This window comes from Takifugu flavidus, chromosome 1 (assembly GCF_003711565.1).
Source record: "Takifugu flavidus isolate HTHZ2018 chromosome 1, ASM371156v2, whole genome shotgun sequence".
NCBI lineage: Eukaryota > Metazoa > Chordata > Actinopteri > Tetraodontiformes > Tetraodontidae > Takifugu > Takifugu flavidus.
In genome coordinates this window covers 8063560-8076314 of record NC_079520.1, presented here as the reverse complement: position 1 = coordinate 8076314, position 12755 = coordinate 8063560, and the positions used below count along the sequence as shown (strand labels likewise).

At 44.5% G+C, this 12755-nt stretch overlaps 1 protein-coding gene across 8 annotated transcripts in view; it reads left to right on the top strand.

Moving 5' to 3' along the window:
* The window catches only part of dip2a (disco-interacting protein 2 homolog A), a 49233-nt gene extending 36534 nt beyond the window's left edge, over positions 1-12699 (top strand). For 5 of the 8 annotated variants that reach the window (XM_057027632.1, XM_057027609.1, XM_057027617.1 and 2 more), the window contains 32 exons: positions 224-418; positions 571-662; positions 1066-1176; positions 1947-2070; positions 2152-2261; positions 2770-2872; positions 3077-3141; positions 3333-3426; positions 3695-3814; positions 3958-4072; positions 4363-4502; positions 4721-4857; positions 5146-5226; positions 5469-5596; positions 5706-5820; positions 5994-6195; positions 6347-6447; positions 6610-6690; positions 6822-6939; positions 7079-7200; positions 7303-7414; positions 7528-7637; positions 7836-7966; positions 8060-8228; positions 8318-8488; positions 8866-8895; positions 9618-9679; positions 10040-10097; positions 10171-10245; positions 10504-10678; positions 10758-10881; positions 10984-12699. In XM_057027632.1, the coding sequence (XP_056883612.1) occupies positions 224-418; positions 571-662; positions 1066-1176; positions 1947-2070; positions 2152-2261; positions 2770-2872; positions 3077-3141; positions 3333-3426; positions 3695-3814; positions 3958-4072; positions 4363-4502; positions 4721-4857; positions 5146-5226; positions 5469-5596; positions 5706-5820; positions 5994-6195; positions 6347-6447; positions 6610-6690; positions 6822-6939; positions 7079-7200; positions 7303-7414; positions 7528-7637; positions 7836-7966; positions 8060-8228; positions 8318-8488; positions 8866-8895; positions 9618-9679; positions 10040-10097; positions 10171-10245; positions 10504-10678; positions 10758-10881; positions 10984-11236 (3824 nt within the window). In that variant the 3' untranslated portion in view covers positions 11237-12699. The remainder of the gene's footprint in view (positions 1-223; positions 419-570; positions 663-1065; positions 1177-1946; positions 2071-2151; positions 2262-2769; positions 2873-3076; positions 3142-3332; positions 3427-3694; positions 3815-3957; positions 4073-4362; positions 4503-4720; positions 4858-5145; positions 5227-5468; positions 5597-5705; positions 5821-5993; positions 6196-6346; positions 6448-6609; positions 6691-6821; positions 6940-7078; positions 7201-7302; positions 7415-7527; positions 7638-7835; positions 7967-8059; positions 8229-8317; positions 8489-8865; positions 8896-9617; positions 9680-10039; positions 10098-10170; positions 10246-10503; positions 10679-10757; positions 10882-10983) is intronic. The other 3 variants (XM_057027624.1, XM_057027601.1, XM_057027592.1) reach the window with 2 other exon arrangements.
* The last annotated feature ends 56 nt before the right edge of the window (positions 12700-12755 follow it).

The following is a 12755-nucleotide window of genomic DNA, read 5'->3' as shown; positions in this document are numbered from 1 at the left end:
TGACCATAACATCAAATTAAACCATAGGAGTAAAAGTATGTGGAGTATAAAGATGCAAATCTCTACCATTGACTCAATTCAGTTAGCATGGAAGTGGAAGTTTAAGGTAGTGGCAGATAAAGACGGAACACAGCTCGATGTTACTCCTTTAGCTTCCGCCCCCCCTCCCCGGCTGGGTGCACTAGTCACCCAAATGCTGACCGCAGTTCTCTCATCTGTTCAGTCCAGGAGCCTGATCCAAACCAGCCAAAGCCAGAAGGCCCGCAGATGACCCCCCTCGATGGAGAGAACCTCATGGTTAGCAAGTGGCCCCCTTCCTTGCCAGCTGCCCTACAGCGGTGGGGTACCACTCAGCCCAAGAGCCCATGTCTGACAGCACTTGACAATGCTGGCAAACCTGTTTACACTCTCACCTACGGTAGGCACAGCTTAGCGCTGCCGAAGACTGACCAAATTTTTCAATGAAACAATCAATAATGACGCCAATTATGGTGTCCTATGTCTCTCTTTTTTTCATTATATTTTATTGTATGTTGCCACATCTATAAAAATGTATGTTAAATTGTGTAGGTAAACTGTGGACTCGCAGTCAGAAACTGGCCTACACTCTTCTTAACAAGCTGAGCACCAGAAATGAGCCTTTGCTCGTGCCTGGAGACCGAGTAAGTCGTCCGAGAAGCAAAATGCACTGTAACTTGTTGCAAACACCGTTGACAAGATCTAGGCTAGCCTCATTTTAGTGACACCGTGTTTAGATTTTTCGGTTCAGGTTTTGGATTTCTAGTGCATGAAAGCATCAGGAGGAAGGATAGACACACATGACACATAAAGGACAGTTGGGCATTCCATTCAGCAATGCGTTCTTTTTCTGAAACATTAAGCTGGTTGTTTCCTTATAGAAAGCCCACCTTTCATTGCTCAGTTTGCCATTTCCATAAATTTCCACCTCAGTACTGCTAAGGCACAAGCTATCTTTCAGGTTTAAAGCATGATGCTCTGTGCACACGGTGCACTTCACTTGTCATAAATGAACTGTGACACATCTCATCTCTCTCTCGTCTGCAGGTTGCACTTGTTTTTCCAAACAACGACCCGGTGATGTTCATGGTGGCTTTCTACGGCTGCCTCCTGGCAGAGTTGGTACCTGTACCGATTGAAGTCCCCTTGACCAGAAAGGTAATAAAAAATCTACTCACCCTGTGCACTGGCATTTTTAATTCATACAAAAACAGGAAAGAGCAGTAGTGTCCCCTGTTGGACATTTGTAGATGAGTGATACTGACTGTTATGGTTTCATTAGACTAATGTTTGTACGTGTCAGATTTCTTTTACTGAAGTTAACTCTAATTCTTACATGATTCCTACTGCAGCAATATTACCAAAGGCTTTAATAAAGGAATTGCGCCTTCCTACATACCCACCCGCTCAAACGGAGCCACACTCATCCCTATTCTGACTATTAATGCCTTTAATTTATGTTTTTATGAATAAGAAGATGCTGTAACTATGAAGGTTAAGTGCAGTGATGTGGGATGCTAGTCCAAATGTTTTCTCAAGTTAACCTTATTTAATCATTTTTTTCAACCCATCTCCTTGTTTATGCCCTTTTCTACCTCTTTTTTGACTGCCATCCTTTTTTATTTTGGATCTTCTGCACAGTATGGTCTTCTCTGCATGAGACCCGCGCTAAGCTAATTTACACAGCCAATCAAGTGTGAGTGTGTTCATGTCAAAACACAGGGCTTCATTCTGGCTCTGGTTGAGCTTTGATGCTCTGCAGTCGAGTTTTTTTTAGCGGGTGGCTGTCATTCTGTCGCCTAACCTGCTGTTACTTTGAGGCAGATTGCTGTTGATTTTTCTCTCTTCCTCTCTTGCAATTCCCACTTTGACTCAGAGCTTCTTTTTTCCAAAGCATTCATGAACTTCTCCATGTCTTTGGTCCCCAGGATGCAGGAAGTCAACAGATTGGCTTTCTGTTGGGCAGCTGCGGCGTCACATTGGCCCTGACTACTGACGCTTGTCAGAAAGGCTTGCCAAAAGCACAAACAGGGGAGGTAGCCACATTTAAAGGTACAGAATGTTCTTTGTTTTGGCTCTATGTACATATAATTTTATTGGTTTGGAAATGATTTCAAGAGTCTGTTTCTGCAGGCTGGCCACGATTGCTGTGGTTTGTGACAGATGGAAAACACGTTGTCAAGCCTCCAAAAGACTGGCATCCTCCGATCCGGGATGCCAGCAATGACATAGCCTACATAGAGGTAGTTCAGTTTCATCATACATCTATGATTGCATTTTATCTTCCATTCATTATCTCAGTCAGCCACAATGTAAAAACCACAAGAGAATTGAATAACGATGATGACAAATAAAGAATTGCCTTAGCATTTACACCTTTGTGAATTGATCCACACTTCCCACCCAGAACACCTTCAAATAATTCTTTAGCAGTGGAATCAGCAAAGAAATTCACTTGGTAAAAATACTAATCACAGAATTTAAGCAACGCAACGATGGCCCCAAAAGACCCAACCCAGATGATCCCTACCCCACCTGAAAGATCTGCTTCCAATAACCCAGTGCAAACAGGGCATCCTTAGAGGCCTCCGTTCATTTCCTGACAGATTAGAACAGATTTTTGGTGACCTGAGACAGACCGGGCCAATGTTTAGTTTTAAGGTTGTGGCTGACTAGTGGGCACCATATTGCCAAGTGGCTTATAGTTTTGAAATAATATTAAAATGCTTTACTGTGTCTTTCCACACCCAGTACAAAACCAGCAAGGAAGGAAGCACTATGGGGGTTACGGTGTCCCACTCAGCCATGCTGACACACTGTCATACTCTCACACAGGCCTGTGGCTACACAGAAGGTGAGGACACACACCTCTCACACACACACCCCTTCATCACTTCTACACATCTTACCCTTTAAATAGGGGAGTAGAGGAAAAGACAAAAAAGACCACCAACATTAATGATGGCAAAGACGGAGTAAAAATTGGTGGAATGGTTTTGGTTAACAATGCCAGAGAATTATCTTCTAATCCTGTTGAAATCTGCTTGTGGATTTGAAGGTGAGAGCATAACCAATGTCCTGGACTTCAAGAGAGAAGCTGGATTATGGCATGGCGTTCTTACTGTGAGTAAACTGATGCATTCATTTAATAATACAACATAGAAGTGAGGTTAGTTTTCCAAGCCTTTCTTGTCTTTACTGTCTGCCCCAATGCTAACAATTCAAATGAATCAAGTGAGGTAGTAGTGGACAGACAGAGAGTTTCATCTGTGCACTAAACCACTCCTGGCATGTGTCCTGTGTTCTGATGTCAGAGTGTCATGAATCGGATGCATGTGGTCAGCATTCCTTACTCTCTGATGAAGGTCAACCCCCTCTCCTGGATACAGAAGGTTCACATGTACAAAGGTGGGTCTTAATATATTCTAAAACTGGCATCTTTCTCTGGTACTCTGTTAGCTGCTGCTGTTTATTAAAACGTGTTGTTTTCACAAAGACGCACATACGTCTTTAACATAGTTGAGGAGGGCAGCTGCTTGTATCGATATTGCTTCAAAAACGCTTTGCTCTATTAACCAGGTGGATTTCATAACCATTTCTGAGTCACCTGATGCTTTTGAGTGGGTACTTAGAATCTGGATCTGAGCTGGTCTCTGCTTTCATGTCCTTTATGTAGCACGGGTGGCGGTGGTAAAGTCGAGGGACATGCACTGGTCTCTCCTGGCCCAGCGAGACCAGAGAGACATCAGCCTTGGCTCATTACGCATGCTCATCGTAGCCGACGGAGCTAATCCATGTGAGTGGCCCTGCTGATTGTCATCTAATGACAGAGTGAAAAAATACCCTAAAGCCACAAGAGATTATCATTGATTTGTTTTCTTGTCTTTTATTTTGTGTGTGTGTGTGTGTGTGTGTGCGCGCGCGCACGTGTGTGTGCAGGGTCGATATCATCCTGCGATGCTTTCCTCAACGTGTTTCAGGCACGTGGGCTGCGACCTGAGGTGATCTGTCCATGTGCCAGTTCTTCAGAAGCTATGACTGTCGCCATCCGGAGGTAATAGTCTATCACTGCACCTTGTGGAAAGAAAAACAATCCACTTTTTTATTTCACCACTTATTTCGGGTCTTTGATCATTGAGAGTTCTTATTGTGACAGACTGAAAATAGAGAAATTATTCAACACACCATAATTGTGCCACATTTAATGGCAGTAAAAGAGTCACTGCCCCTTCATCAAAAGGCTCCCTCGCCTGACGTTGTGGGTGTAAATACGCTTACAAATGGGCGCCTGTCCTGTGCTAAGCTGTCTGGATAAAGTGTTGCTGAAGCACATTTGTCCTGCAGACCTCCAGAAATGGATGTTCCTCCTCCAGGGAAGGCGGTGCTGTCCATGAGCGGGTTGAGCCACAGTGTAATCCGTGTGGACACAGAGGAGAAGCTCTCTGTCCTCACAGTGCAGGATGTGGGTCAAGTCATGCCTGGAGGTACGGTACACCGTATCAGCGTTTGATTTTTGTTATGTAACCACCTATAAATGGACATGACACCACTTTGAGCTATGTTCAAAAGCATGTTTAATGATAGGGACCAATACCGTGAATAACTTCTTAATCCAACTTGACGATTAACCCTTTCTCCATGACTCTTTCTATACGTTTAGATGACATTTTGTTTTTAATATGGTGTGATGTGTGTTTTCTAGCTGTGGTTTGTGTGGTGAAGGTGGAGGGGACACCGTATCTCTGTCAGACAGACGAGGTTGGCGAGATATGTGTGAGCTCGGCGAGCACTGGCGTAGCTTACTTCGGCCTTCCTGGCATGACAAAGAACATCTTTGAGGTTATTGTCTTTCTTTTTTTTTACCAAGGAAACTATTTTGCTATATTTTTTTAATATAATTTCTAAAATTCTTGAGTAGATATTTGGTATCATCCATTCAGCCTGGTCCTTTAATTCTACACACTAACTGACTGGTTGTGTCAGCAGACTAATCACTTAGTCTCTTGAACATTTAATTACATAAACAGCTATTTTTTATAAATAATAAGGTTAAACGTAATTTTTTTTCTTTAAAGAAGATGTGTAAATTTAAAGGGTTTAAGTGTGCAAATGTTCATGTTGTTGCAGACTGTCCCGTTGTTGAGTTCTGGAGTTCCCATCAGCGACAGACCTTTCACCAGGACCTCACTCTTGGGTTTTGTGGGACCAGTAAGTTTGAACTCATTCATGTGGTGATTTGAAGGCACAATCCAGATTGTACTATCCTGAAACACTGAGAACATTATTTTTGATATCAGGTGTCACTTTCTAATTATTTTACTTGATATACTCTAATTCCAAACAATTGTGTTCCTTATTTACTCACACAAAATACTGATGAACAGTATGTTACCATGTTGGTTCAGTGAGCCACTTCCGGGATGTTCAGACTGCTTTGTGTGCCTCACCAGGACAGCCTCGTGTTTGTCGTTGGGAAGATGGATGGCTTGATGGTGGTCAGTGGGCGGCGACACAACGCTGATGATGTCGTGGCCACGGCGCTGGCAGTGGAGCCCATGAAGTTTGTATACAGGGGAAGGTAAATGAAGACGAACCCTGGACACATTGTCGTGTCTGAGTATCAAGCATGTTCTCTACCAGGCTGGAGCACCTGCGGTTATGAGCTAATGTTGTGTTTTCTTTTTCAGGATAGCTGTGTTTTCTGTTTCCGTGTTGCATGATGAGAGGATCGTGGTTGTGGCGGAGCAGAGGCCAGATGCCTCTGAGGAAGACAGCTTCCAGTGGATGAGTCGTGTCCTTCAGGTCCTCTATCTGCTCCAGCTTACCCTAGTTTTCCTTCAATGGTTATGGTCGGATACCGGCTTATTGTAGCTTTCAGCTTTGCGCTGACTGTAATATTTAAACAATTCTTTCTGGCCTTTGCTGATGTCCACATTTCTTCTGTTTTTTGCATGCGCTCCTCATGACATTATCAGGCCATAGACAGCATCCACCAGGTCGGTGTGTACTGTCTGGCTCTGGTTCCTGCTAACACACTTCCAAAGGCTCCCCTGGGAGGCATTCATATATCTGAGACCAAACAGCGCTTCCTGGAAGGTGCTTTGCACCCCTGCAATGTCCTTATGTGTCCACACACATGTGTGACCAACCTGCCCAAGCCAAGACAAAAACAGCCAGGTAGATGTGCCAGTCAGGATTGTGTGGACAATCTGCTGTTGTTCATAAATATGAATCCATTTGTCATTGTTGTTTAATAATTCCTGCTAGTATAAATTCTAATTTCACTCTTGTGTGTGGTGTCATGAATGATTGTGGTTGTACTGGACAGAAGTTGGGCCCGCTTCTATGATAGTGGGCAACCTGGTGGCAGGCAAGAGGATAGCACAGGCCTGTGGAAGAGATGTGGCTCAGCTAGAGGACAACGACCAGGCATGTGGAGTCAAACGTTTTCTCATTTCACCCACCCATCACCTCCCTCTGTCGTCCTGTCAACCCTGTCTGTGGACTGAATCACAATCGCCACGTTTGTGACATTGCTGCATCTTTATTCCAACTTGGTGATAATAAAACATGTGTTTTTCTACCCTTTAGTTCCTGTATATACAAGACGTGCTGCAGTGGAGAGCACAGGCCACTCCAGATCATCCTCTATTTGTTGTTCTTAATGCTAAGGTATTGCTTATTATTTCAGGAGGTGGCTGAAATGGCTAATTTGATACCCTGCTTCATTTAACAAGAGATGTTAAGGCCGACTTAATTAGGATGATGAGGGTTGAGTGGGTCTTGTTTGCTGCTCTCTTCAGGGTACAGTGGCGAGCACAGCCTCCTGTCTGCAGCTGCACAAGCGTGCAGAGCGTGTGGCTGCTGCACTGATGGGACGCCTCAACACAGGAGATCACGTGGCTCTCGTCTACCCGCCAGGTAAACGTTGATGTTGCCATGAAGCCTCTCTTCCTTTTATTTTTCTGACACAGCTACGTGTTCACCCTGTCTGTTAGTTTCATCACACCTTCACAGGCCAGATGAAACTGTGATGATAATGTTGCGTGTTTATGTGCAGGAATCGACTTGATCGCCACTTTCTATGGCTGCTTGTTTGCTGGCTGTGTTCCAGTCACTGTCAGGCCTCCACATCCCCAGAACCTGGCAACTACTTTACCCACAGTCAAGATGATTGTTGAGGTGACTCTCGTGACGCAGTCACAGTACTGAAATAACTATTGTTAATGCAAATTCGATTGTGCGTCGAAGTGGTGTAATGTGTAGTAATGCTGTGTGTTCCAGGTCAGTAAGTCAGTGTGTATATTGACCACACAAGGAATAATGAAGCTGTTGAAATCCAAAGAGGCTGCTGCTGCTGTGGACATCAAGAGCTGGCCCACAGTGCTGGACACAGGTCAGTTAGGCACTCAAACCTGACTCTGTTTTGTTCTTTATCGAGATAAAGGAAATTTTAGGGCTGTTAAATAGGGCTGCCCTATAACATCTTCTCCTCTGGCCGTCCTCTAGATGACCTCCCCAGGAAGAAGAGTCCTCAAATATACAAACCCCCGACCCCAGAGATGTTAGCTTACCTCGACTTCAGTGTGTCCACAACAGGAATCCTAGCTGGGGTCAAAGTATGTTGAAGACAACACTGATGAAATAACTTAAATATTACACCACTGGGTGAATTCACTCTGGTAGCAACAGCAGCCCTACTAGTCAGTTTGATTGTTCACCTGTGGCATACAGGCATACATGAATCATGCCACAGACCCACGGAAATTCAGAGTACATTGTCAGATAATCATTGTATGTTGTGTCATCTCTTCTAGATGTCTCATGCTGCCACCAGTGCCTTGTGTCGCTCCATAAAACTCCAGTGTGAGCTCTACCCCTCCCGCCAGATTGCCCTCTGTCTGGACCCATACTGTGGCCTGGGCTTCGCCCTCTGGTGCCTGTGCAGGTAAAACTCTTAACGCATTAATACAGAATTGATTGGTTTTTCACTGTATGTTTTACTCCAGCCCTGATATAACCTCTTTGATCTATACTTCAGTGTGTACTCAGGCCACCAGTCCATCCTGGTGCCCCCGCTGGAACTTGAGAGTAATGCATCCCTGTGGCTCGCAGCAGTTAGCCAGTACAAAGTCCGGGTCACCTTCTGCTCCTACTCAGTGATGGAGATGTGCACCAAGGGCCTGGGAGCTCAGACGGAGGCATTGAGGGTGCGTTTGTTTCTTTAAATCTTCATTTCAGCCACCAGCAAATGTTTTCACATGAACAACCACACTGACAGATCGTTTTCCTCCTCCAGCTGCGAAACGTTAATCTGTCCTGTGTGCGCACGTGCATGGTGGTAGCAGAGGAGAGGCCTCGCATATCCCTCACTCAGTCCTTCTCAAAGATCTTCAAGGACTTGGGGCTTTCACCGCGAGCTGTCAGCACCACCTTTGGCTGCAGGGTGAACGTGGCCATTTGTCTGCAGGTAAGACGGAGGAGGAGGAGGGATGGAGAGCCGAGGGAGGAAGTCAGAGCAGAAATGATGATGCAGGAACCGCAAATGTTTCTCAACTCCCGTCGACTTATGAAGTTAGCATGCTGCTACAATGAAGTCAAGCAAGCATATGACTGCTAAGAATATTACTTTAAATGTTAAACACAACTAAATCTCACCATTCAATATTGTATTTATTCAATCAATAATAAATATAGCCATCAACCTGCTCAAGGGAAAAATTTGGTCTAATTATCATTATTCATGGTGATTTTGTGCGTCTGTGTGTCTGTGTGTGTGTGTGTGTGTATGTGCACATATTGTGCATAAATGTGTCTTTATTTATCTGTCCTGCTCTGTCCCATCAGCCCAACAGATTAGGGAAACTGGCTGAGCAGGTAACTGGGGTTAGGGTTCTTTTTGCTCACGTGTGTGTGTGTGTGCGTGCGTGTGTGTGTGCGTGTGTGTGCGCGCGCTGCATGATTATGATATAACATGCTTAAACTTAAATCAGTGTTATCTTGTTTCCCCCAGTGAGCTTCAGCAGCTCGACTTTTGCTTTGTCATACGTGTGTTTAATTGTGATGTGCTACTACATCGTACCATGACTCAGCAGCATGCAATCTGCTGGGATTTCATTACTTTTGGAGGATTTTCTCCTGAATTATTGTGACCAAAACTCACAAAAAAGAATGGGCTATTTTTCTGTTTTTCAGCTTTATATATATGTTTTTCAATATTTTGTGGTGTGGTTATTAAAAGGTAAAAGGTTTAAGGGACAATATTTTATCGTAGGGCTGCAGGGTCCAATATTGGCCAACTGGAATCATCCTGATGGAAATGTTTCAGTTAGAATTTGGACGCATGTGGCAGCTTTGTTAGATGAAAACAGTTTCTCTGAGACAGTCAACAAACTGATGTGACTGAATTGTGCCTCCAGCTTTTTGGGTTTATTTTGTTATAACTATTGTAGTCTGGCTGTTGGCTTCTCGCTGTCTTTCCCCGCTTTGCCAACAGTGTCATAATCAGCTTTCACCTCCTGCCTCCACTCCAGGCAGCATGCAGCACCAACGTGCACTCCTTAATACGTTTAGGTTGTTGACTGCTGGTTTTTCTGCAGGGCACAGCTGGACCAGACCCCACTACTGTTTATGTGGACATGAGAGCATTGCGACATGATAGGTATTTGAGATATTATATATATTTATGTGTGTGTGTGTGTATATGTGTGTGTGTGTGTGTTTTTTATTTCCATTTTCTTGTTTTATGTGTACTTGAACTCCTCAAACACACTCTCCGATTTAGCCTTTTACATAGACTGGGACCAGGTTCCATAATCTAAGTGCGATCAAGGAAGATCTGATCTACTTAAAGTAAAAAATATATATTAATGAAATTATGTAATTCTAATTATATTTGATATGTGTAAATGTTTTGGCGAGTCTCGCCGCCAGGGGGCGACCAGGCTCCACGTTTAAAGCAGCCTGACGTCGCAAGAGCACAAACAGGCTGGTGTAAAACTCCACTTTTTATTTTCTTCAGAGTTCGTCTGGTGGAGAGAGGATCCCCTCACAGCCTGCCTCTGATGGAGTCTGGGAAGGTAACAGAAACGCGTGTGGAATGAATAAATAGAGATTTCTTTATAGACGACTTTAACTCAGCGACTTTTGTAGATTCTTCCCGGAGTGAAGGTCATCATTGCCAACCCAGAGACTAAAGGACCTTTGGGGGACTCCCACTTAGGAGAGGTGACTCCCCCTCACATATGTGCTTCAACTTAATGAAAACAGAAACAATTTTATTTCCCAATCTCTGCTGTCTACCTCGTGTAGCCTGTAATTCTGTTTTATTGGGTTTTTAACATTTTCTGTACAATATCGTCTTGTTAGAATCCATAACAATCATAAACATTTATTGCAGGTTATAAAAAAATAATATGTACAGATTTTTGGATCACATTGGCTAGAAATACGTATCCTTCTGCACGTTCTCATTTTGTTCACCAGGTTTGGGTGAGCAGTCCTCACAATGCCACCGGTTACTACACAGTTTACGGAGAGGAGGCGCTGCACGCCGACCACTTCAACACGAAGCTCAGCTTCGGCGATACCCAGAGTGTCTGGGCGAGGACTGGCTACCTGGGCTTCCTGCGTCGCACTGAGCTGACTGATGCCAGCGGAGGTCAGAGGCCTTTTAAACGTCAGAGATGTTTTGGGGCCCCTCGATGAGTGAGCAAATAACTGATTTTGTTTTGTCACAGAGCGCCATGATGCTCTCTACGTGGTCGGCTCTCTTGATGAGACGCTGGAGCTGAGAGGAATGCGGTATCACCCGATTGACATTGAAACATCTGTGATCCGTTCTCACAAAAGCATCGCTGAATGGTGAGAATTTAAGCGTTTCTTTACTGCAGCTGAACACCCCCATCGGATATACCTGCCGCTCACCTCTTTTCTGCTCCCCGCGCCTCCCCCTCGCTCCTCTAGTGCCGTGTTCACTTGGACCAACCTCCTGGTGGTGGTTGTGGAGCTGGAGGGGTCCGAACAGGAGGCCTTGGACCTGGTGGCTCTGGTCACCAACGTTGTCCTGGAGGAGCACTACCTGATTGTCGGGGTGGTGGTGGTGGTGGACCCAGGCGTCATCCCCATCAACTCCAGAGGAGAGAAGCAACGCATGCACCTCAGAGACGGCTTCCTGGCCGATCAGCTGGACCCCATATATGTGGCTTACAACATGTGAAGACGCTGCAGGACAGCCTCCCCTTCATGAGGAGGGCACATACGGGGCTGGTTTCTGACCCAGACTGAACGTAAATGAGCTCCGAGTGGAATTATGATCATAGAAATTCCCAGAAACCTTCACCCTGTGATTTCTTGCCTCAGCAGCTCCTTTTAAAGGGCACTTTGATTTCCATGACACGTGTTCCGTACGTATGGTAAAGCCTTCAGGCTTGGAGAGTGGGCGCGAGGTTTTACACGACACTGTGCCATTAACACACAGCTGATGCCCTGAATGCCACGCACACACGACTTTAGCACTCTAACCCTGGTTTAAACTCGCTCGATCCTCACCCTCACAGATTTTTGTAGCACATACATGTGAATGTTATCATCACGCCTGCAGTAGATGCTTCTTTTAAATTCCACATTTCAGGTCGTGTCTTTATATCGAAGCAAGCACAGGGAAGCGTCAGAGGTGACGGGGCAGTTTGTGTCCTGTGCCGAGCATTCCAGCAGCCGCGCTTTACTTTGTAGCGTCAGGAACACATTAGAATAATGTCTGGGGGTGAAAGCTCCTTTCTCATTTTAAAACCTGACATGTAGTTGCTGTTTTATGTGAAAAAAGAATGCACACATGAGCAGCGTGGACGAGGTTTGACGTCTTTGAATGACGGCCTTCAGTCAAAGACAAAGACTTTTCTTATTGCTTTCGAGTAGCAATGTGCCAAATGATGAATGAAGCTTTAAGTGTTTTTTACAGACACTTCCTGCAACAGCTCCTGTTTTGCTTTGTTTTCTAAAGTTAGTGGACAATGTGGAGGTGAGGAATATGCAGATGGAGGGTTAGATACAGCTACTCCTGCTCTTAATGCACCGTGCGTTGTTTTACTTGATCCCAACAGCAGCCCTCAGACCCACCACTCCATACTTTTAACGTCCGTCACTCTTGTTTATTGCGTTGAATGTTTGTTCCATAGATAGAAAATAGTGTAAAAAGTAGCCGTTGGTGATGGATATTCTCGACTCGACTGAGAGGTTGAATGAAAGTTAGAAGTTGTGTCAAATATGCATCCTCGCACATCCTCGTCACGTTGTAAAACCCATCCTAGTGTTGCTTTTGTTTTTATGTAAACATCCTTTCATAAACAGGCTCCAGTCTGTTGTAAGTATGTACAGGTTTGTGTAAATTATTACTGGGAGAAGGAGGCGACAGGTAACCTAACCTGGAAAACCACACGGATGTGAATCTTCCCCGACAAACACAAAATATTCTAAAGGTATTCTAACGTGTGCTCACCGAAAAGACAAACGCGGCACAGACATTTTTACAAAATGGAGGTGAGACAAAGTACGCCGAGCACAGGAAGACAGTTATTCTGGCGCCACAAGTTCTGTTGACATGTGAAACTTTTGTCTGATCCGGTTAGTCTTTATTATTTTCATAACATGATTTCTTAATAAATAAAAAGTGCTTTTAACTAAGTGTTTGTCTTAACCGATATGTCAAACGGGAGCTACAGTACATACGTTATATAAAT